This window comes from Thunnus thynnus, chromosome 2, assembly GCF_963924715.1.
Source record: "Thunnus thynnus chromosome 2, fThuThy2.1, whole genome shotgun sequence".
NCBI lineage: Eukaryota > Metazoa > Chordata > Actinopteri > Scombriformes > Scombridae > Thunnus > Thunnus thynnus.
In genome coordinates this window covers 14,422,293-14,444,752 of record NC_089518.1, presented here as the reverse complement: position 1 = coordinate 14,444,752, position 22,460 = coordinate 14,422,293, and the positions used below count along the sequence as shown (strand labels likewise).

Here is a 22,460-nt window from a genome sequence, read left to right as displayed (position 1 = left end):
ATGTAATGTGCGACAACTCACCCACACTGGGAGGGATGTTGTCTAGGCGGGCCTGCAGAGTGCTGCTGCCCTCTTCCATATTATCTGTAATGTTGGCCTCCAGGAAGGACACTCCAAACTCTCTCTCATTCACCATTCCTATCAGGCTGCCTCTGGTCTTGCGAGGAGTTTCACCTTTCACCAACAACCACACCACATGAGTCGATACATTTACATTTAATGCCGTATCCCTGTACATACCAATAAGCTTGCGTTGTATTTATGGGAGATGTCCTTTTCAAATCATATCTACAAATTAAATGAGAAAGTCAGTCCTACCTGGACAGAGACCGGCTTGACATTTCCTAGAGTCAATACTGGGGCCGCTGCATGATCGGCCACCATTGACTGGTTCTGGGTTGTTGCATAGTCTGATCCGTTCTTGGAAACCTTGTCCACAGGTACTACTACAGGGGCCCCACTCCTCCCAGTTAGAGTAGCCTCCATTGACTGAGTCACAGAGAAAAGAAGAGAAGTTTTGGTTCTTAGTAGCTCATTTGCAGAAATAGTGTGTATATAACCAAGACAACCCTCAATGACCTTACGATAATGTCTTCTCTAAGGGAGAAGGAAAAGGAGAAAATCAAAGAAGAGACACAGAGAAATCAAACCTTCCATCAAATGACAGAAATATGCTAAATTAGTTATTTGAAATAGTTCTTAGACAGGGAAGCCAGGCTGTGTGAGAGGTCCAATGTGTTACTAATGTGTTATTAATTTCATTCCCTATTACAATGTGTGTAATTATAAAGACATAACTCACTCTGAACCTTGAGAGTAATGGTCCTCTCAGCTGTTCCAGCTTCACTCTCAGCCACACACTGGTATTCCCCTTCATCTGCAGCCTGTAGATCAAACAGGTAGACGAGGAGAGTTTGATTTAATTGGCACTCTGAGGAACAATTATCCTCTCTGCCAAAAACCTTCAGGACAAAACTGCGTCTTAGATCACATATAATTTTTATGATAAAAGAATGCTGACTTTATAGTAGAAAAACTGACAATTTCCACTGGGCAGTCAAGAGTTTATCCCATTGAATTCTTTGTCATAATAGATATTGTTGGGCTAGAGAAAGGAAATTTCACATTAGAGCGCTCTGTGGGAAGGACAGTCATCTGTCTGTGAGAAAGTCTCAGCTGCAGGCTGTGCAATTACAGCAGCAGTTAGATACATAACAAGGTTATGGGCAAAGGAAAGGAGGGCAGAGTCTGGGAACATCCAGCTCTCTCTGTTCGTCTCCTCCCTCTGTTGCTAATGCTGTTAGCCTCTCCGACTGAAGCGCTTCCAATCTGATTTAGGTGGGAGCAGGACGCTGCAGGACAGTCACACACTGTTCCTCCACCCAAGGGGACTGCAGATGAAGCTTGGTTTGGCTGAATACTGTTCCATTGTTCTCCAAAACAAGAAACATTTGCTGATATAAGTAGTTTGCTCAAGGGGGCTAAATAATTCAAACTTGAGTGACTTGGTATAACAAAACTTGTCTAGAGAGAGGGTAACTGCTGCAACATGAAGGAACTAAAGGGGTAAAGTGAAATTTGTATTTACAGTGATGCTGTAAATGACCAAGGATCCGTTGTGAAGTGTTTGCATCCGGAGGGAGCGGAGAACTGGTTTCCCATTTCGGAGCCAGCGAAGGGCTGGGCTGGGGTCTCCATGGACTGGACAGTCGAGCACAGCAGAGCCACCCTGGATGACTGTCTGAGACATGTGGGCTTCACCTTTCAACACTGGAGGCTCTGAAGAAACAGCACATATTTATAAAATGGCAAATATCAAGTTGATGTCACTATCTGTAGAAAGTTACATTTATGGTCCCCCGTCAAGAAGCTCACCTCTGATGCGGACAAATGAGAGCGCTCGGATGGAGCCCACACTGTTTTCTGCTATACACACGTATGTACCGGCATCAGTCATAGTAATGTTCTCAATGATGACTGAGCTCCTGCCGGCATCATCTACAGTTGCACCTGGAGCATATTTGATAAATCAGTGCCAACTGAATCAACATGGTTGCATCAGGAAGAACATGGTTCAATTTTAACTCACAATATATTAGATTGAATATCACAAAACTAAAGTTGTTTACTATTTCATATCATTGTGATCAGCAGAAGCTGCCATCCTGAATAACATGTGAATTTAGTAACAATGTCACTGTAATACTTAGATAGTACTGAGGTGCTGTGATGCCCTGGGTAATACCTGGGTAGGGACTGTTGTTGACAGTCCAGGAGATGACAGGAGAAGGTGTTCCCTGAGCGTGGCAGGACAAGGCCAGGCTCTGCCCTTTGTTCAGAGTGACATCACCTGGCAGCTCCTTGAAGACAGGCCTCATGTTGATGGACAGGTGGATGTTTTGTCTCACAGAGCCTGCTGCATTGGTGGCCACACATGTGAACACACCAGCATCTCCCGGCTGTGTGAAGAAATCAATTAGAACTCATTCTTAGACCCAATCCCGCACAGAGATTGTAGCTCATAATGCAGAGGAAACCATGGACTTTATTTAGGCTCACCTCAGCCCTCTCGATAATCAGCTCTCCTGATCGCAGGACAGTGAATTTGCCTGGAAAGTTGGGCACAATGGCACCATCCTTCTCCCATGATACTCTGGGTTCTGGTGAACCCTGAGCAGCACAGGGCAGCAACGCCTGAAATCCTTGAATGACTGATAGTTCTGTCTGCGTAGGAGGAATCATGGGTGGGACTGAAATGCAACAACATCATTATTTTAATTGAACATGTTATAGTCTGTCTTTAAAAAACTGTAAAAGAGCCATAACTCACCTTGAATAACCAGTCTCATGTCGTGGCTGGCTCTGCCGGCAAGATTTTTGGCAGTACATGTGTACAGGCCTGCGTCACTGCGCTGGGTAGATGTAATTGCCAAGGTTCCATTGGCAAAGACGTGTATATGAGCACCGTCGACCAGAGGCCTCCTCTCCTTGTGCCAGTTAACTTCAGGTTGGGGCTGCCCATCAGCGACACACTCCAGGCTGACTGGCTGGCCCAGCACAGCAGTGTACTCCACACGAGGCACACTCAGCACCGGTGGAACTGGAGAAACAGGAGGTGAACAGGTATAAATGTCAAAAATGTCAAAAATGGATAGCAGGGATCAATTAAGACCAGTTAAAATATTAGCATGACACACAATCTGATCACAAGGAGTAAACATGGAGAATCAGCCAATTCCTGGGCAACTGGTGCAATATGGAGCATCTCTCTAAATGTGCGTTCATCAATTCAATTCAATTTTATTTATATAGCGCCAAATCACAACAACAATCATCTCAGGGCACTTTTCACATGGAGCAGGTCTAGACCATAATCTTTAATTTACAAAGAGAGAGACCCAACAATTCCCCCATGAGCAAGCACTTGGCGACAGCGGTAAGGAAAAACTCCCCTTTAACGGGAAGAAACCTCAAGCAGAACCTGGCTCTAGGTGGGCGGCCATCTGCTTTAACCGGTTGGGTTGAGAGAGAGAAGGGGGAGGGGGGGGGGGGGGGGGGGGGGGGGGGACACAGAGAAGCAGAACAGCAACAGCAACAACAACAACAACACCAATATATACATGACTAGCAGCAACAAACAGCAACAACAGCAGGAACAGCTGGTGAAGGACAGAAGGACAAGATAAGGGTGAAGATATTGGTTGTTAGGTTAATTAAATCTGCAGCAGCCTGATTATGCAGTGCTTTCTCTAACCACCAACACGCTCTGAGAGCAAAAGTCCATATTACCTTGAAGGACTAGTTTGGTTCTGCCCACAGCCACACCAGCTTCATTTTTTGCCAGGCACTGGTAGGTCCCTGCATCACCAAGCGTGACACGAGAAAACTTCAGGGCTCCATTTGAGAGCACAGCCAACCTGTGACCTGTAAAACAAGTCACATTCACATGAGAATGAAAATTTGCAGTTTGACAGTTTGATAAAGCTGACTGCATGGCAATATTGCTATTCAGTCATTGATGAAAAATTAACTAAGTACTTTTTTTTTTTTTTTTTTACAGAGCACAGTCATCTACTATTGGATGTTGTCAAAGTGATTGTGAATGTTAGGAGAAAAAACACACAATACAGGGTGTCCAAGTCTGTGGCAGCATCTACAGTACAGTATTTGTCTGATACAGCATTTATGATTGATGTTAAAACTTGTGCTTGTATTTATATTTTGTTACCTGCTGCTATGGGAACCCCCTCTCTTTGCCAGGTGATGGAAGGTCTCGGGAATCCTTGAACCTCACAGGGCAGAACCGTCCCATGATGCAACACAACTTGTACTTCCTCAGCCATTGGCCTGATCTCTGGGGGCTCTAAGTTCACAGGAGAACAGATACTTTGTTATATGTGTTGTTATGTTTTACCAGACGTTTTCTAAAAGATAACGTTAACACAGTGACTTGCAGCTACTCCATGAGAGTTCACCTTGCACAGTGAGAGTGATATGTTTGTGAGCCACTCCAGCTGGGTTTCGGGCTGAGCAAGTGTACCTGCCAGCATGACTTGGCACAGCAGCAGTTATCTCCAACACTCCTGGATACACATAAGTAGAAACATAAATAATTTAATGTCACATATGATGAATTATATTCCTTGCCTTGTGGCATTATTATTTCAGTAGACCATGATGTATGATTATATGAAAAGGCCACAACACTTCCTTTGACACCTTGTCTTACCAGTAGGAAGCACACGATAACTTCCTCCTCTGGAGCCCAGTTTGGCTCCACCTTTTGTCCAGGTGACAGTGGGCTGAGGGCGCCCTTGTACATGACAAGGCAACACCACCGGAGACATTTTCACAGCCGTGATTGTCGTGACATCATCTTCAATTGATGGTGGGACTACAAGAGCAAAGAGAAAATTCATCAATTAAATTATTTGAAATCATTCTTTAAAGTCAATAACCTCAATATAAATCAATACCTTGCAGGTTGACCTCAATGACCCTGCGCTCCTCTCCAACTTCATTAACGGCTGTACACTCAAAGTAACCTTCATCCTCATTGGATGGTGACAAAAGAACCAGGGACCCAGAGGACAGTAACCTGGACAGAAGAGCACGACTGTGTCAGGCTTTAAGTTCTTATGGCTATGGGATTTGTGATGCATGCTTATTGTGTATTCAAGGAAGCAATAGCCATATACATGTAGCTCTGTCTTTACCTGTACACAGCAGGCTGATGGCTGATATCTAATGGAGTCCCATTCCTTTTCCAGGATACTTTAGGTGGGGGAATACCTGTAGTCTCACAGCTCAGCACGGCTCTAATCCCTGTGGTTACTGTCACATTGAATGAACCTGGACTGATTGAAGGACCCACTAATAGAAGACAGAAGAGATTCAGAAATGTTGACTACAGTCACTGTATCTCTGTGTTTAAGCATAGCAAATTTAGCTGAAATCAGAACAGGGACTATGCGTAATAAAAACAAAAATCTCTTTAACTCTTAAGTTCTTTTGCTATATTTACCAAACACCCGAAGATCCATCCCTCGGTGATCTGATCCAGCCTGGTTTGACACAGTGCAGTAGTAGCGACCAGCATCGCTCAGCTGAACCTCATGTATACGCAAGGAGCCCTCTGCTAACATGGTGTACCTGAAAGAAATACACAGCATGCTGACTTTAGAGTAGTTAAACTTCATGGTCCCTTATTGTGATCCATAAATTCACTTTTCACAAGTGAAACCAACTTCATAGCTGCAGCACAGTGTGTAGCTGTGTTTGTGTTTGAACAATTAAAAATAAAAAAGGACAGATCGCCCTTTAGATGTGTTGAAGCAAAACCAAAAAAATTAGGACCTACTTCTTGTTATCCTGATTTATGAGGAAGCCGTCTTTTCTCCACATGATTGTAGGAGACGAATCACCCTCAACTTCACATGGTAAAACTGCATCCTGGCCAACATGTGCTGTCACCATTGAGCTGCTCTCCTTTATTACTGGTGGTACTAGAGAAGTATAAAAGTATATCCATGTTGTCATTTGCGTTAAACATGTAGAACTATTTTTAACAATCAGTGTATTGTTGTACTGACAGGCTGACTTACAGAGAATCTCCACTGTGAAAAAGAGACTGTTGCTTCCAGCCATGTTGGTGACCACACAGCTGTACTGGCCGCTGTCCTCAGGCCTGACTTCCTGTATCTCCAGGTACTGTCCCCCTGCCAGCCGCTGAATACGACCACCCAGCTGATGAATGGAAGGAAAAGAAACAACATGTGTGAGTCAGAGGAGATGGCTTTTAGTTCATCTGTTTTTTGAATTTTTGCTGACCCTGTACCTGAATTTTGACCTCATCCTTGTACCACTCTATATCAGGAGGGGGGTCACTGTCAGCCAGGCACTCCAGGGTCAGGTGTCCACTAACTGGCACTGTCAGTGTCCTCACATCACCAGAGCCAAGGAGGGTCGGTGGGACTAAAACACAACCATATATTATTAGGTGATGGATATAAGTATGTGATACAAAGTATGTGGTGATTCTCATGTGAATAAATAGATTTATACAGTATAATCACCCAAACAATGGGAATAAGAATGTTGCACAGTATATAATAAACCTATCTGTGAAATCCATCAATAGACTATATAACTCACTATATGTACATTATGTCACATTGCGTGCATGATACCACAGCTGGAAAATGCTATTGCCAGACCAAGTCTGTTTTTACTTTTGTGCATACACAGACATGATATATTTCCTCTTGAACAATACACAAGAACAGCTTGTGTCACCTTGGACTCGGACCCAGTGGTTTTTTCCATCCTCTCCTGCTGGGCTGCTGGCCAAGCAGGTATACAGACCCGCATCCTCGACCTTTAAAGACACAACATTAATCAGCTTGAGTGCTTCTTACATAACACTGGTGTATCTGAAAGGACTGATGCTGTTAAAACTTCAGTTTTCCATTCTTATGCTTTTTTTGCATCTTTTACTTTATATCTATGATGAAGATAAGGTTAAATTAGAGGTAAACCCAATTCTTGAGCTTCATATCATGTACTTTTGGTTCTTGTATGAAAAGAGTTGACATGTTAAAGTTGCAACAGGCAACTTTGCACTTAATATTCCCTGTCATTCAGGGACTGGAATGGATTTCCAAAAAATGACAATTGAGCCAACAGAATCCACCTTTTTGTTTATAAAGCAAAGATGCATTTTGAGTTTCCCTCTTTTGAGGTGCATCTCCTTGGACTTTAGTTTTCTCTTCGCAGAAAGGTTCACCATTACTTATTATGAATGGAGCACAGGCTTACAGCTAGTTTATGCAGGCTTTTACAATAAAATCTACTATAGCTTCAACTTTGCAAATTATCAGACTATTGTTGGTTTGTAATTTACCTGAATTTTGCTAATCCTGACAAAGTGCCCATCCTCCTGAACAATGTCACTCCGTTCCAAAGGGCGACCATCCTTGAGCCAGCTAAGGGTGGGAGGTGGGACTCCTACAGCAGAGCACTCCAGCTCCAGTGGGCTGTTTACTGCTATGGTCCGCTCCTCTGGAGAGCTGGAGCTGGATATCTTTGGAGGCTCTGGATTAGAAAGAAAGAGTGTTTTGGCTAAATTGTTCAAGGAGTTTACACTGACTTTAATTTAGAGATTAATTAAATATATAGATGGTTTTGGGATTACCGAGAATGGTGAGATTAAAACTCTTTGTGCTGCTTCCAGCCTGGTTACTGGCCACACAGCTGTAGAGACCTGCATCTGAAGGGGCCACGTCAGGCAGCTGCAGCCGTGTCTCCTGTCCATCCAGCAGCAGGTTGCGATGAAGTGACAGCGGCTGGCTGTCCTTCATCCAAGTCAGTGTCGGAGGTGGAACGCCACGAGCCTCACAGGTTAACGTCACCAAGGACCCCTGGACCACTGTAACCGGCTCCACTGGTTCAACATGATCCACACCCGGGGGCACTACAGAGCGTACATACACACACACACACACATCTTTGTGAAACCCTGTAAAATGCTCCATATCAACTCTAGGAAAATTCTTGTAACCAAAGACCCATGTTATGTTAGGTAGTGCTATAATTTGTTTGAGTTTTGTGAGACTGGAGGCAACTACTCCAGCAAAGCAAACAGTTTATCAGGTTTACTCAGCTGTTAGGGATTAGATTTATGCTATAACTACAGTAGGTGGTGTGTTATGATGGTACCTTGGACCTGGACATCATAGTTGAGCTCAGCAAGACCAGCTCGACTGCGTGCTACACACGTGTACACTCCAGAATCAGACAGCTGCACGGGAGAAATCCTAAATCATGAGAAAAGGGGAAACTCAGCATTAACTCACCTGTAAATATATAACATCTTTATGAATGATCATGATTCTATTCAGCTTTCTCTATGTATTCTAAACTGACCTCAGCACAGAGTTACCAGAGAGGAGGCGTGTACGGGGAGAGAGAAGCAGGGCTTGTCCATTCTTCAGCCAGCTGATCTGAGGCGGAGGGTTTCCTGTTGCGTGACACTCCAGAGTCACAGCGCTGTCCTGAGTGACCTGGACCTCTCTGGGGACGGTGGTCTCACCAGAGATAGATGGTGGGACTGTGATGAAGCAAATTAAACCACTATTATGATAATCAAATAGTTGTTTTAGTCGTTTTTCAATCAAAAGTTTAAAAGGTTATCTGGTTCTCACATGTGAAGATCTGTATTTGCACAATTTGGTACAGTAAACTGAATGTCAAAAAATCAAAAATCATTAGTTGCATTAGTTTGGACCATCAACAAAAAAAGAAAAAGAAATGGAACTTGGGCAGTAGATACACAATTAAATGTTGAAACTGACCTAGCACAAAGAGTGTGTAGATCTTGCTCTCCTGGCCAGCAGGGCTGACAGCCAAACAGGTGTATGTCCCAGAATCCTCAGGACTCAGTCTCAGTAAGGTTAACGTGCTGCCATCAGGGGTCACACTGCCAAATTACAAATACACAGCATGTTTTCACATTAATACAGTGTATTTCAGCATCAAATTTTCCATATAAACTGATTTCCATTATTTGTCTGCCCTACCTCTGAACCTCAAAATTACTTTCCCATCATCATTATCATCACCGTCCCACGTCTTTCTCACAGTCACACACATAGAAACACACACACACACAGACAGACAGACAGACATTTGTCTGCTGCTTTCTCTGGCTGGTGCAGTTTCAGTGACCATATAAACTGCTGAGCAGCTGTAAAACAGCTGTTCTTACTGCTCCCCATGATGAAATTAGGCAAGGGACTGTAAATGACTTCATTTGTCTGTCAACAGATCGCTCTGTCATGCTCATAAGCTTGATTGCTGATGCTTAGTATTTAATTTCCCAAACATTTAGGGAATGACAAGTATTGATTATTGCTTGTAAAACAAACTGAGCTGCTATCATTGAGCAAAAGGTGCAAAATGAAGTTATACATTATATACACAATTGTAATAACATTATTATTACTATTACTTCATACAGTTCTGTCTGCATTTAAACCCTGGCATTAAATGAGGACTGTGAATGACTTACGCAATGTGACGAGTGTCTGATCCCTCTAAAGTCACTCCATCTTTCAGCCAGCTGAGGAGGGGTGTGGGGATTCCAGTTGCTCTGCACTCCAAGGTCAGCTCCTCTCCCATGGGTGCACTCACATCGGATGGGTGGTCAGAGTCCAGGATGGTAGGCGATACTGAGTAGGGTAAAAATTACTGTTAAATGCAAATAAAAATAATTCCTTTTCTTGATGATATGTATAATTTTCTAAGGTGACTGTCCCTCATTTTGCTCAAATTTCAAATAACTCTTTACCCTGCACTGTGAGTGTGTAGTCTTTCTGTGTTTGTCCCTCGCTGTTCTTGGCCACACAGGTGTACATCCCAGCATGAGACAGGGTGAGAGGTCCCAGCTCAAGCCGGTTCCCTCGAATGGACCACTGCCACTGTAGACTGCTCTCTGGAAAGCAAAACATGTTCACTTATACCAACTGTCACACATGACAGGTTCATACTATTCAAATTACTCCTATCATTGCATTCTTCTTACCGATAGGAGTTCCATCTTTGAGCCAGGTGATGCTGGGCACAGGGACCCCTGAGGCCTCACACAGCAGGGCCACATGGGAGCCCAGGGTGTAGTTTAGAGACTCCTGGAGAGGCCCATCCAGGACAGGTGGAACTGTGAAAAAATATTTGTATTATAATTTGAAAAATTATTACCACTCTCTTTTGAGGACAAAGTGTTACTTTGAGAACACTGCAGAGGTATTCTCACCATAAACTGTCAGCCTGAATGTCCTGTCGATCTGACCAGCCACATTGGATACTTTGCAGGTGTAGGTGCCACCATCGGCCATCTAGGAACCAAAAAGGGAAGGCAGTGTGGTGAGGGTGGGCATGTAAGTGAAAAGGGGGCTTGGATCCTTCCTGCATTGCCAGCTGACGCATGAATTAAGAGTTAAGTGGAATAACTTGGAATAGGGTTAAAATACTCCCTCAAAGCAAGGGTGAGCTGGCGCCTTGACATGTATGCAACTGTCTCCAATTTTCTGAGTTGTTTCCAGTCGGTGTATTTTATGGGATGAGTATGTGAACACTGAATAACGCACAAAGGGCTTTGGACATTTAATAAGTTAAGTGTGTATAAAACTGGAAAGTGAAGTCAATGTGGGCCCTGTAAAAAAACAGTTTGAGTCATCAAAAGACTTTTATGCTTTGTTTGCAGCCTCAAGCATGTATGATGTAAGGACATTTTTCCTGACCTGAACTCCTATGATCTCCAGCTGGTGACGATCCATCTTCAGTCCATTCCCAGCAACCAGTTGCAGCCCGTTTTTATACCATGTGACCTCAGGCTCAGGGACACCGTGGGCCTCGCATCGCAGGGTGACAGAGGAGCCAACCTGCGGGGTCACCAGGTCTGACTCAGCATCAAGACGGGGCTTGAGGGTGGGCAGTACTGTTGGTTTGTACATATAAAGAGGGCATGATCTCAGTGTGATTATTCCAAATTGGTATGATTCACTTCTAAACCATACTCGGTCACAGCTGGCTTGCAGAAAACTAATTTTTTTTGTCGAGACACTGTGTTGAGATTTGATCATCTGTATATCTAGCTGAATTGTGCAGATGGGTCACCATGTGTTCCCTCACCATAAACCCTGAGGAGGATACTCTTTTGGTCCTGGCCAGCTGAGTTGGTGGCTGTGCATACGTATTGTCCTGCATCTTCCAGCCTCGCCTGGGGCAACTGCAGCATCTGGCTACCTAAAGTATTAAAAAATAAAAGAATAATATAAAATTTGAAATGTACTACAGCATCTGTGCCATAATTAGATTCAAACAAAAGCAATTCTTCTAATTAAATCGGGTCAAAGTTGAGAAACAAGAATTATTTGAGTATTGCTGGTTCCTGAGGTCTGACCTGGCAGAATGTGGATACCAGTGCTGAACTGGAGAACTTGTCCGTCTCTGGTCCAAGTGATCTCTGGGGGAGGGTATGCTTGGACATCACAGAGCAATGACACCATGTGGCCCTCGATCACACTAACCTCCTCCTCCTTCTGGCCTATTATCCTAGGAGGCACTGAAAGACAAACCGACAGTTGCATTGTGCATGTGGAGGGCACGTCATCATAAAAGTGTTTGGATTTTGGGCTTTTCATCTCACCTTGCACTTTCAGACTGAAGAGCTTCTCAACTGTTCCAACCTTGTTTTCAGCTACACACAGGTACCCCGCCATGTCTGAAACCTGGACACTGAGGAACTGAATGATAGGATTGGATTGTTATTCCTCAATACAGCATGTCACAGTTGGATCTATTGGTATGCTGGTATTTGTCTAGATGTCATCACTGGCTCACCTGGAGTTGTGTCCCATCCTCACTAATGAAGTGCTGTGAGTCTGTGTGCATTGGCTGCCTGTCTCTCAGCCAGGATATGACTGGAGCTGGATGCCCAGTCACATCACAGTGGAGGACCACAGTGCTGTTGACCACTGCTCCTATTTCCTCCATAAACTCCTCTGATGCCCCCATGATCACAGGAGGTACTGAGGAGGTGAAACAACAGACGTCAGAAATTATTTTGTATCATTTCCAAATACATACCTTTAATTTAAAACTAAAATATGCACATGTGCTTGCTTACCCAGGACCTCCAGTCCAAAGTGCATGCGGTCCTCTCCTGCCTCATTGACAGCCTGACAGGTATACTTTCCAGCATCTTCTTTCTGCACTCGGGCAATTTGTAGCACCTGTCCACCTGAGGGGACAAACCCACAAAACAGAAGATTTACTCATGAATATGAAGTCTCAGTCACATGTCTGGTTTAAATGAGATCACACAGGAAGGAGTTTCTGAAGACCTGGAAGTAGTATCACTCCATCAGCAGTGGTGAGCTTTCGGCCATCCTTATACCAGCTGAGCTTGGGTGGGGGTATGGCGTTACTCTCACAGGACAGGCTGATGGGATGACCCAGGACCACCTCTCGCTTTTCTACCATGTCATCGTTGTTATCATCATCCTCATGTCCCAGACCCCAGGCTGCTTCCCTGTTAGTCACGCGGTGGAAGACTGGAGGAACTAGAGAGGGGAGCATGTTTTTGTCAGTGCAGTTTATATTATTTCAAAATTTTCAATTCCTAAAATATAAATCATAATTATACTACAAAAGAAGTCTTGTATCACATCTGCAACTAACAGAAAATTAAGAAAGAAGTTTTTTATTAGATGTTTTCTTTTAAAGTAAAATTTCTTGAAGCACAATTCTGAGGATAAATACACATATTTAACTGAACACACCATGAATGGTGACATGAAAGTCTCTCTTGTCCTCCCCTGCAGAGTTAGTGACCACACAGGTGTACTGCCCTTCATGGGAGAGCATGGCGTTCTCTATGTGGAGGAAGTGGCCACTTTCCTGAATGCCAGCATGGGAGTTTCCGGTGAGCAACTAAAGGATAAATAAATGAATAAAACATCAGATGATATCATCTAGGTGAAATATTGCGCCTAGTATCTGTGAGTTTCTAAGAGGCAGTTAGACATGGTGGGTTTGACAGGTCAGACAATCATAATGCCTTTAGCAGGTGCTCAAATGTCTGGCTTTTAAAACTTCCAGCCTGTATTGTGTTTTGAAAAAAAATAACACCTCCAACCCCATTTTAAAAATTCAAACATGAATCTAAATGTTATAAAACATATAATCCCTTCACTTAATCCTCCCTAATGGAGGCCCTGCAGAACATACATATACAACACACACACACACACACTGAACGATGGATGTGGCAAAATATTTCAGCTGCACATGAAAATACTGTAGGTCAAGCCAAAAACAAACAAAGCACTATTATTACAGTGTTTTACGTCATCACATTTCTTCACTTTATGCTTCTTTTAGTCATTTGCTATAATTAACCGGCTTACTCATGGCTCAAAATCTGGAGTGGAGGTGGCTTGTGCAAGCGGATGTAAGTCCTATTGAGGTTGTTGTAATTCGTACTGGTTGCCAGTAGAGGCTGATAGAGGCTGGAACATGCACGTGAAAGCCACTTGAGAAAGAAATGTTTGCGGTTTTAAGACATGCAGAGCTTGTAAGGATGATACACCAACCTGTCCATCTTTGAACCATGCAACCTTGGGCTCAGGGAAACCTTTAGTGAGGCAGGAAAGAGTTAAACTGCCATTGATCCGTACTTTCTCTTCCTGACCACCAAAGGTCAAGGATGTAGAGTCACCTTCTATCTGTGGTGGGACTGATTAAGAACAACAGACATATCATTACAAGTTTGGTTTAAGCCATTTCAACTTGTAAGTGTGTGAATGTGTCTTACCCAGAACACTGAGAGAATAGTGCTTGACAGCAGTGCCGGCTGGATTAGTGGCCCGACAGGTGTAGAGGCCAGTGCTGTCTCCCTGTGCTGATCCCAGTCGTAGAGCCTGCCCACCACGGGTGTATGTCAGCTGGGGACTGGACACAATGGGCTGGTTGTCCTTCAACCAGGTGATACTGGGTGTGGGTGAGCCCTCAACATCACAGGGCAGGACGGTGGGGAAACCCAGAACCACTGACACCTCTGAGGTCTCACTGGGGCCCTTGATGGTAGGGGGGGCTGGAGAGAAAGACCGACAATACATCAATGTGTAACAGCCAGTGAGATTTATACTGAAGGACCCTAAATACCCTAAAAAAGCCTCCAAAAAATTAAAAATATATTATGTTCAATACAGCTCTTTCCTAAAACAACTCTGCTACCACAGCACTTCTGGAACAGTAATCAACTAAAAAACCCACTCACTTTAGTTAGTGGGTTATTGGGTTATTACTAAGAGATTTTTTATTTTCTTGGTACTTTTCTTTCTTTTGATTTTCTATATAGAAAGAAAATACAAATGCTGAATTCAGGCCAATGTTGTTGTTACTGTACAGTTTGCCATTAGGCTGTCTACACTTTATTGTAGTCAAATAGAATCAGGGGAAAGGTAGACACCTTGCACTGTGAGTCTGAACTGGCGCATCTGAGTTCCTGCATTGTTACTGGCCAGACACTGGTATAGCCCCTGGTCCCTCAGCCGTACTGACTTCACTTTCAACACTTGGCCATCTTCCAGAAACTCCACATGTGGGTCTCCGTCACGGGACAGAACCCTAGAGAGAGGAAGGAACGACAGATCAGATCAATACAACGGGTACTACATCCTGTGTGTAGTGCTGAATGTCACATCAATAAACAGTGATGCTTACTCTCCATCGCGGCTCCATTCCACCCTGGGTGCTGGTTTCCCGCTTACTCTGCACTGAAACTCCACTTCCTGGCCTAGCACTACAGTTAACTCCTGCAGCCGGGATGTTCCTGAGATCACTGGCGGAGCTGTGACAGTACACACACAACAAGGACAATGAAAAGCGAACAGATTACATCGTTAACAGTGTTCATTCCAGATAGTTAAGCTGTTAATGAGGTAATTGTCATTGACAAAATGCAAGTTTCATTAATTAAACTGTTAAAAGTTCCTTGGAGCTTTTATGTTTGCTTATGGTAAGTACTTTCCTGAGCAGTTATATGTTTTGTTACACTCAATACATGTACTCTATTATTATATATCTTAAATATAAGTGTGCTTGCTGGTTAATAACCTCACCTTGCACCACTATGTGATATTCTCTTCGGGCTTCTCCGGCTGAGTTTTGAGCTGTACAGGCAAACTGCCCTGCATGTTCTTGCTGGACTCTATAGATTCTGAGCAGCCTATTCCCATTCTGCAGATACACCCCAGGACTGTCCACCTGGACATACAGAAATCAGCACAATGATTGCATAGTGTTACATTGTAATTACAGTGATGACCACTTGGTGGCATTGTACAGCTAGATATAGTCAAGATACTGTATGTTAACAAGTTTTACATGTACTGTTAATGTGAAGACAAAACTCACAGGATGACCATCTTTACTCCAGGTAATTATTGGTGAGGGGATCCCAAAGGCATCGCAGCCAAGAGTGAGAGGCTGCTTCAAGGTGACAGTGAGGTTCAGTGACTCGCCATCATCTTGGATCTCTGGGGGAACTGAAACAGCACGGGGAGAGAAGGAACATTTGTGTTTTCAGTGTTTCACAGTGACATTTATCAACTGTGGGTATTTCATTAAATCTCACCATTCACTTTCAGCCTGGTCTTTCTCTCCACAGAGCCTGCCTCATTGGTCGCCACACACTTGAAGTCCCCACTGTGACTGGCAGATGCTTTGCTAATTACAAGAGCGCCATCCCTCGCCACAGAAAATTCTGATTGTTCAGGGTGTATCTCCAGGCCATTCTTAAACCAGCGTACCTTGGGATGAGGTGAACCTGCAGGTGCAGGAACAAGAAGAGATTTTGGAGTGAGTTAAAAGTTAGCTTTATTGATTACTGACAGAGAGAAAAGTTACTTCCACCTCTCTGCTCCTCTATAAGAGAACTTAATGGGCAAGCGTCCCAGACTAGAAAAAGTCAGGGCAGCAGGGGAGACCATGCCAAAATGGTTAGAGTCCTCTCTGCATGCAAGCTTGAGAGTCACATAAAAAAGTAAGATATGGTATTTGGAATTAATGTACGATGAAAGATTTAAAATGCTAGCATCAAGATTTATTACCAAACAGAGTCTTGAGCAGTAAGAATAGGGGTGGTTCAAAAAGCAGTTCAAAGGCACTGATGCGTACACCCAGGAGCCTGAAACAGATGTGTTCTGTGGATTACTGGGTGAAAAAGAGCCGGAAATGGTCAAGAGGCGAATGGTGGAACTGGGAAAAGGTGGAGGGGCGGATCTTGCACCCAACACAGTTGACTCCCAGGTCAAGGACAGAACAGCAATCAAAGAGAACACAGTGGAGTGAACCAAATGCCATGGCTCTGTCTATTTACAGAGGTGTTACATATAGAAACACCACAGACGAGGAAGGGACATCAAACACAGCACCCTTCCCCAATCCAGAAAATAATAATAACCACAGCAGATGTAGCACAACCAAAGGTGATGTTATCGTCTGTTGCCTCTCTGAACACATGTTTATAGTTAAGAAGCTCTGAAGTAAATTCATTATCTCATTGCTGGGAGGAAATGCATACAGATGTTCTGTTTTATATGTTAACAGATCTCATTAGTAGACTTTGAATTTATTTGCCGGGGCTGACGAAGTCTGAGATTATCTCTTCCATGTGTTTCTCAAATAATTACCTTTATCAAATGCAATGCGCTTGTTGGTGAATTAATAATATCTTTCTGGTAGAGAGTGCGTTTTATCTCTCTCATACAGATAAATCTCTTGAGAACAATGAGGGGATCCTTGTTTCCTGCTGCCGGCTGCCTCTCTTGAGTGTCAAGAGCATCAAGCATTTCTGTGTGAGCCCTCTGAGGCTTGGTACAGTCTCCCTGCCTGCCTGTCAGGAGGTATGACTTGGATGGATTGAGGGCTAGTGTGGCTTCTCCTTCCTCTTCCTGTGCTTCACGGTGCACCTCAGACATCTCTGTCCTTTATCTGCCAGCAGCAGCCTGTAATTAGGATTCCTCTCCCAGCAGGCCCTGACGCAGAGGAAAGCAGATGTGGCTCACTGAGGCAGCAGGCAGACTGATGTTCCAGCTGTTGCTCCACATTAGACGCAGTCCTCACCTTCTCTCACCAAGCTGGTTACCATGGCACAGCCCCACACAAACAATACCTGTTTGCATGGGCTGTCAGAGGGTAAGTATCCATCAGTGCATCTGCAGACATTCACCAACACTCACTGTCTTTTTGAGAAAACAGCAAGCTCTCCACAGCCCTCCCGGATGCTACCTTGTTCGCACAGAGATGTTAAAATATGTAGACAAGAACTTGTCTCTGGGTGCCAGGATGAAAAGAAGCTGTACCTTTTATGATGGCAGGAATTGTTTTTTTTTCCCCAACGTGACAACTAAAAGTCTATGGTGACAGTGAAACATTCCTTTGATGGTGCACAAATACACATATCTGTCCTACATTTAAAGTGGAGTTTTCTTTTGCTACATCATAAAGACAATCCTAAATAAAAGACAACACTGCTTCAATTTTAGGGTTTCAGTCACACTGTGAATTGTGTTTCATCTGAACACCAAACCTTTCACTGCCCAGTTCTTTTCTGTCAGTCCAAGGCTGACTCATGTGTGAATCATTTTGTACCTTCAGCTGGGCAAGGGATGATGACCTTGCTGTTTGCTACTTTCTCCATGATGGCATCTCCAGGTTCTGCAAAGGATGGGGCCTCTGTGAAGATAAAAAAAACATGTGAACTACTGGTTCAAAGTGGAAGGGCAGTTGATAAAGTGAACTTGAAGTGAAAGGTGTAATGAGAATTAGTCAGACAGGTTGTGTTATCAATAGCAGTTCCATTGTCAGTAAAGAAGTGAGTGAGGAGAAGCCTTTTAGTGCATCTAAGCGTCTGCTGTAGGTGTATGACTTTAGACTTCTCACATGCATACTTCAAATCAGCTAATACCAACCTCAGGCTAAGTGTTAGTGAAAATGGATCATCTTTTCGTTACGGGGAAATTATGCTCATAAAGTGACTCTTGGGGTTCTGACTTGTGTGTCCCCAAATTCCTAATTAACACGTTAATTAATCCATTGAAAAAACAGGCAGACCTCTTATACAAGTTAATAGAGGCTTACATGACTGCTTATCCTCTTGCAGCATGGAGCTGCTGTACTGTACCTCAAGGGAATGAACCTCTAAAGACGAAGAGAGTCTAAAACTGGGGCACTGTCAGCGTATATAAATGTTCAAATCACCAGTGCTAAGAAATCTTACAATGCAAGCATGATTTAAAATATATTGTATATATTGCAGGGTTTTGTTAATTTCTGTTTACTCTTAAGGTGAAAATCAGAGCTGCAATGGAAGAGAAGAACTGAGGTGCAGGTATTCACCGAGAACTTCCAGCTTGATCTCCAAGGTCTCCTGTCCAGCACTGTTCCTGGCTACACATCGGTAGGTGCCCTGGTCAGCAAGACTGACCTGCTGGATCCTGAGGGGCAAAGTGTTCTTGACCCCAACAGGAAGTCCATTGTGAAACCAACTGACCTCAGGGCTTGGTTCTCCCTGGACCACACATGGCAGAGTCACTGTTTGGCCGATCAGGGCTTTCAGGAGGGAAGGTGCCGGCTGAATCCTGGGTTTAGCTGAGGACAAACAAACAAAGCAAATACATATCTTACAACATCTGTTAAGCTATTTAGATATTTTACATATCTGACATAGTTTACATACTGTAAGTTAGAAGTGATGTATTCACATGACAGTGTTTTGAAAAGGGAAGTTTTAAGGTTTCTGACTTTCTAATGAAACCCCACAGACTTACCTTGAATGTGTAAATTGTAGCTTAGGGATATGTTGCCTGCTGGGTTTTCTGCAGTGCAGGTGTACAGTTTACTATCAATCAGGCGCACATCAGTGATCTTCAGAGAGCCTGAAGGCAAAACAGTGAACCTGGGAAGTGGTTAGGGGTCAAGGGCAAAGAGATGGAGAAAACACAACACTTTGAGTCACTGAAGATCTACAGCCTGTTTTGGGACAATAGGCGTTCCTGTTTTGAAGTAATATTTTCGTCTAGTGTCCCATTTTCACCTCAGAACATGCATACATCTGTAAGACCACAAATATCACAAAATATTTACACTGGTTGTCCAGTGTCAATAGTATTGGGCAGCCAGTATTATGTACTATATGACACTAATATATATTTTGATATCAACCTTGAGAGTTGTGTATGTCTGTGAGGACACATTTCCAGATGCAATTTTGCATCTGTTACTATTTTTAGTAGAGGAGGATGAGTTGATGAACAGATTGAGACAGTGAATTCCCAGTGCGGCTTCTGCCAGAGGCTGACTGATTAAGTGGTACAGTAGTATGTAAAATGGTAAGTTAATATGTACAATTGTTTAAGTATGGAGGAAGGAATAGGGCCTAATGATACTGTAAATTGTCCAGGGTGTTTTTGATTTTAAATTAGGATATTTTCTTCACTTTAAGAATGAGTCAGTAAGCTCTAAATACAAAACAAAAGTTGCAATACATTGTAAAGCTGTTGATGGTGTCTTTGCATTTGCTTTGTTTGGTTGCATTGAAGAAAAATGGTAAATTGTCAATGATAAATGGATCTGTGATGGATGAAAGCTAGGAACAAGAAAGCATTCAGTGTCAGAGTCCAGACTTCTGCCAGGGTCTAGTAATCTCCCCAATGAGTTGTTAGTTTCACAATTACCATTGTCTGGGGTAATTACAGTATGAAAGGGTAGCTGAAGTTTGACCTCATGATGTCACTGTAGGAAAGGTCAGAAGCTTGCCAAAATTAATGGATTTCTTCCTGTTGGGAACAATAATGTTGCACAGCAACTACTGTTTGTTATATCTAAACAGATCATTTCAAAATCAAAAGGTTAGCCTGATGGTGGTGCTAGATGAAAGGTCATGCAGGTCACCGTGTATGTTTCATCCTCTTGGAAACAACAATGTGGACAGCAAAGTTTATCCCAATCCAATCATTAGTTTTTGAGATGTTTGTCACAGACAAACAAGTGGACAGATGGAGGCGATCACATACACTAACCTCCACTCCAAAAATATGCTTTGTATCAAAAACAACAGCAGTTAAATGTAGGTAAAAATTAGTTAAATGTAGGTCAGCAACTTTAAAAGGGTGTGTGGTAACTTGAATTGCACCAGAAGCTATCCAGCTGTATAAATGCATACTTATTATTTACACAAATGTGAACACACCTCTGTGATTTATCTGAGATAAGTATGTCTCCTAAGCAACTGAATTATAACAATAACATGTTCATGTAAGTGGAAATGAGCTGGAAGCACAAAGGGCTCTCTATTTCAGCTGCACATATGGTGTAATACGGCTCCCCCACCTCCTCAAACAGCCTTAGGAGAGGCAGCAACATTCAACATCCGAACCAAATGACTGTCTCTGCAGTGGTCAATCTGTGGTCAGACTGCAGTGTTGTTGCTCGGCAGTGCTGTGCTGACGACTGACACAAGCTAAAGCACACAAGACATGAAACACCCCTCTCGCCTATCCATCAGTCCCCACATTGGTGTCAAGTCATCTGTTTACACAGTCTGACATAAGGACTAACTGGGACAAATTGGCCTCATCAGGATTAGAGTGAGTCTGGAGTGAACAAATCCACTGACCCAGTGAAGAACAGCTCTTTTGTCTTAACCCTCTTCTGTCTTTTTGCTAGTAACCTAAATGCATGGTTATAGCAGAAATCTGGCCGCCCACTGATTCAAGTTATTTCAACAATCAGCACCCCCTGGTCATTTCTTCTGACCCACAGAGTGTAGCGGGAGAGAATGAGTCTCCCTTTACACAGCTTGCTTGTTTCCGCAGGTCCCACATATGTAAAGCATGGGCTGATGTGGGGGTTGTTCACAGAGATGTGTTATTCTCATCAGTAAAGAGTCAGCATGTTGTTTTACTGCTGAAGCACCCCAGGGAATCCGAACATCAGGCAGACAAGGCTTGTATCTTCCTCTGTCAGTTAGTTTTCCTCCCCTCTTCCTGGCATCCCCTACGCCAACCCCACCTTTTCCTTCTTCCTGGCCCCCACGCAAGTCATGCTATATCTGAGTCAGTCACCACCACAGCTTTCAACTCCCTCCGTCATTCTTCTCTATACCCAAAACCAATTCGGTCTGGTGTCTGGCCCAAAGAGTCTGTCTGTCATCTATCCAGTCTGTGTCCCGAGACAGCCCGCCTGTCTGCACCCAGAGTGACCACACATGAACATCTGGGACCAGATGTTCTTCTTCAGTTTAGCCGACAAGTGAAGCCCGCACACAGCTCTCTGGCAGATTGTTGCTGTTGCTGCTTCTGCCTAGCTGCCCTTCAAAAGGAATCACTAAATGAACTCCAAACTTTAGCAGCAGCTTTGAATGGCAGCCAGTCCCTCATTAAAGCTGAGTCACATGTTAAATCAGGGGTAAGGTATGGTGAGAACTTTTGCCTTTAGTTACATGTTTAACTAATTTTACTACATCATTGCCAGAGTGAGGTAAGACTTCCTCTTACCCAGCTGTGACGGGGGGTATGGGATGCCCATTTCTGCTCCATGTGACGAGTGGAGAGGGACTCCCCTGGGCCTCACAAGGTAGAACAACCTCTGTCCCCACCTCTGCAGCCATTTTCACTGTGTTGTCATGGCCACTCACTCCCATTATCTTGGGCATGGCTGTAAAAGAGGGAAAACCAGAGGGAATATCATCTAGGCTCTTGTTCAACTAATACAGACATTTTGACTCAGAACATGATCTGCAGACATCAAACACTGGAAAACACTGCTCTGTTTGGGTGACTGTGGTCAAACATTTATTTGCCTTACTGTTAACACTGAGCTTGATTTCTCGGCTAGCATAGCCCACAGAGCTGGTGGCAGTGCATATGTAAATGCCTGCATCATCGGCGGTGGGGTGGGGGATGTGGAGGTATCCATCAGGGTCAGACTGGAGAGAGGCGCGGTTCCCGGGCAGAGGCTGCCTCCCCTGGAGGAACGGCAGGCATTAGACCAGAATATACTGTAGATAAAAGCTGTCCACACAAGAGCGTAGGGACTCTAAGCTTAGTTTAAGGTTTACAGCCCAACCTTTGATGTCTGATATAATTACAGAGCTCCCCTTTAGCTCACTCTCTATCTCAAATAGGCGCACACAAGAATGCAGCCTGCTGCACACGCACTTGCTTTGAACATAAAATTGCTTTTACAGATTCACTTTTATCTGACAAGAAAATAAATTTACTTGACTAGAGCACTACTCTGAAAATGTTTGGGGAAAAAGCAAAGAAGAAAAATTTGGCTCACATCAACAATATGTAGGAAACAACAGCATGTTGACCCAACTTAGCAATGCTGAC

General features: G+C 43.6%; 1 protein-coding gene across 1 annotated transcript in view; it reads right to left on the bottom strand.

The window, feature by feature from the left end:
- Positions 1 to 22,460, bottom strand: part of hmcn2 (hemicentin 2) — a 47,739-nt gene that overhangs the window by 6,004 nt on the left and 19,275 nt on the right. Inside the window, exons 21-68 of the mRNA XM_067604770.1 lie at positions 21,931 to 22,090; positions 21,621 to 21,780; positions 18,894 to 19,021; positions 18,463 to 18,714; positions 17,716 to 17,799; positions 15,698 to 15,889; positions 15,478 to 15,608; positions 15,183 to 15,327; positions 14,785 to 14,911; positions 14,531 to 14,688; positions 13,874 to 14,152; positions 13,653 to 13,795; positions 12,840 to 12,990; positions 12,402 to 12,620; positions 12,185 to 12,298; positions 11,899 to 12,086; positions 11,705 to 11,801; positions 11,459 to 11,620; positions 11,188 to 11,301; positions 10,797 to 10,993; positions 10,310 to 10,391; positions 10,082 to 10,213; positions 9,848 to 9,991; positions 9,569 to 9,728; positions 8,853 to 8,977; positions 8,425 to 8,608; positions 8,218 to 8,315; positions 7,694 to 7,972; positions 7,403 to 7,593; positions 6,796 to 6,877; positions 6,338 to 6,474; positions 6,105 to 6,246; positions 5,861 to 6,005; positions 5,525 to 5,652; positions 5,217 to 5,373; positions 4,977 to 5,098; positions 4,730 to 4,894; positions 4,476 to 4,583; positions 4,229 to 4,363; positions 3,790 to 3,924; positions 2,831 to 3,100; positions 2,560 to 2,750; positions 2,246 to 2,459; positions 1,876 to 2,010; positions 1,589 to 1,779; positions 803 to 884; positions 319 to 489; positions 22 to 174 (exon numbers count right to left, since the gene is read on the bottom strand). Of these exons, the coding sequence (XP_067460871.1) occupies positions 22 to 174; positions 319 to 489; positions 803 to 884; positions 1,589 to 1,779; positions 1,876 to 2,010; positions 2,246 to 2,459; positions 2,560 to 2,750; positions 2,831 to 3,100; positions 3,790 to 3,924; positions 4,229 to 4,363; positions 4,476 to 4,583; positions 4,730 to 4,894; positions 4,977 to 5,098; positions 5,217 to 5,373; positions 5,525 to 5,652; positions 5,861 to 6,005; positions 6,105 to 6,246; positions 6,338 to 6,474; positions 6,796 to 6,877; positions 7,403 to 7,593; positions 7,694 to 7,972; positions 8,218 to 8,315; positions 8,425 to 8,608; positions 8,853 to 8,977; positions 9,569 to 9,728; positions 9,848 to 9,991; positions 10,082 to 10,213; positions 10,310 to 10,391; positions 10,797 to 10,993; positions 11,188 to 11,301; positions 11,459 to 11,620; positions 11,705 to 11,801; positions 11,899 to 12,086; positions 12,185 to 12,298; positions 12,402 to 12,620; positions 12,840 to 12,990; positions 13,653 to 13,795; positions 13,874 to 14,152; positions 14,531 to 14,688; positions 14,785 to 14,911; positions 15,183 to 15,327; positions 15,478 to 15,608; positions 15,698 to 15,889; positions 17,716 to 17,799; positions 18,463 to 18,714; positions 18,894 to 19,021; positions 21,621 to 21,780; positions 21,931 to 22,090 (7,459 nt within the window). The remainder of the gene's footprint in view (positions 1 to 21; positions 175 to 318; positions 490 to 802; positions 885 to 1,588; positions 1,780 to 1,875; positions 2,011 to 2,245; positions 2,460 to 2,559; positions 2,751 to 2,830; positions 3,101 to 3,789; positions 3,925 to 4,228; positions 4,364 to 4,475; positions 4,584 to 4,729; positions 4,895 to 4,976; positions 5,099 to 5,216; positions 5,374 to 5,524; positions 5,653 to 5,860; positions 6,006 to 6,104; positions 6,247 to 6,337; positions 6,475 to 6,795; positions 6,878 to 7,402; positions 7,594 to 7,693; positions 7,973 to 8,217; positions 8,316 to 8,424; positions 8,609 to 8,852; positions 8,978 to 9,568; positions 9,729 to 9,847; positions 9,992 to 10,081; positions 10,214 to 10,309; positions 10,392 to 10,796; positions 10,994 to 11,187; positions 11,302 to 11,458; positions 11,621 to 11,704; positions 11,802 to 11,898; positions 12,087 to 12,184; positions 12,299 to 12,401; positions 12,621 to 12,839; positions 12,991 to 13,652; positions 13,796 to 13,873; positions 14,153 to 14,530; positions 14,689 to 14,784; positions 14,912 to 15,182; positions 15,328 to 15,477; positions 15,609 to 15,697; positions 15,890 to 17,715; positions 17,800 to 18,462; positions 18,715 to 18,893; positions 19,022 to 21,620; positions 21,781 to 21,930; positions 22,091 to 22,460) is intronic.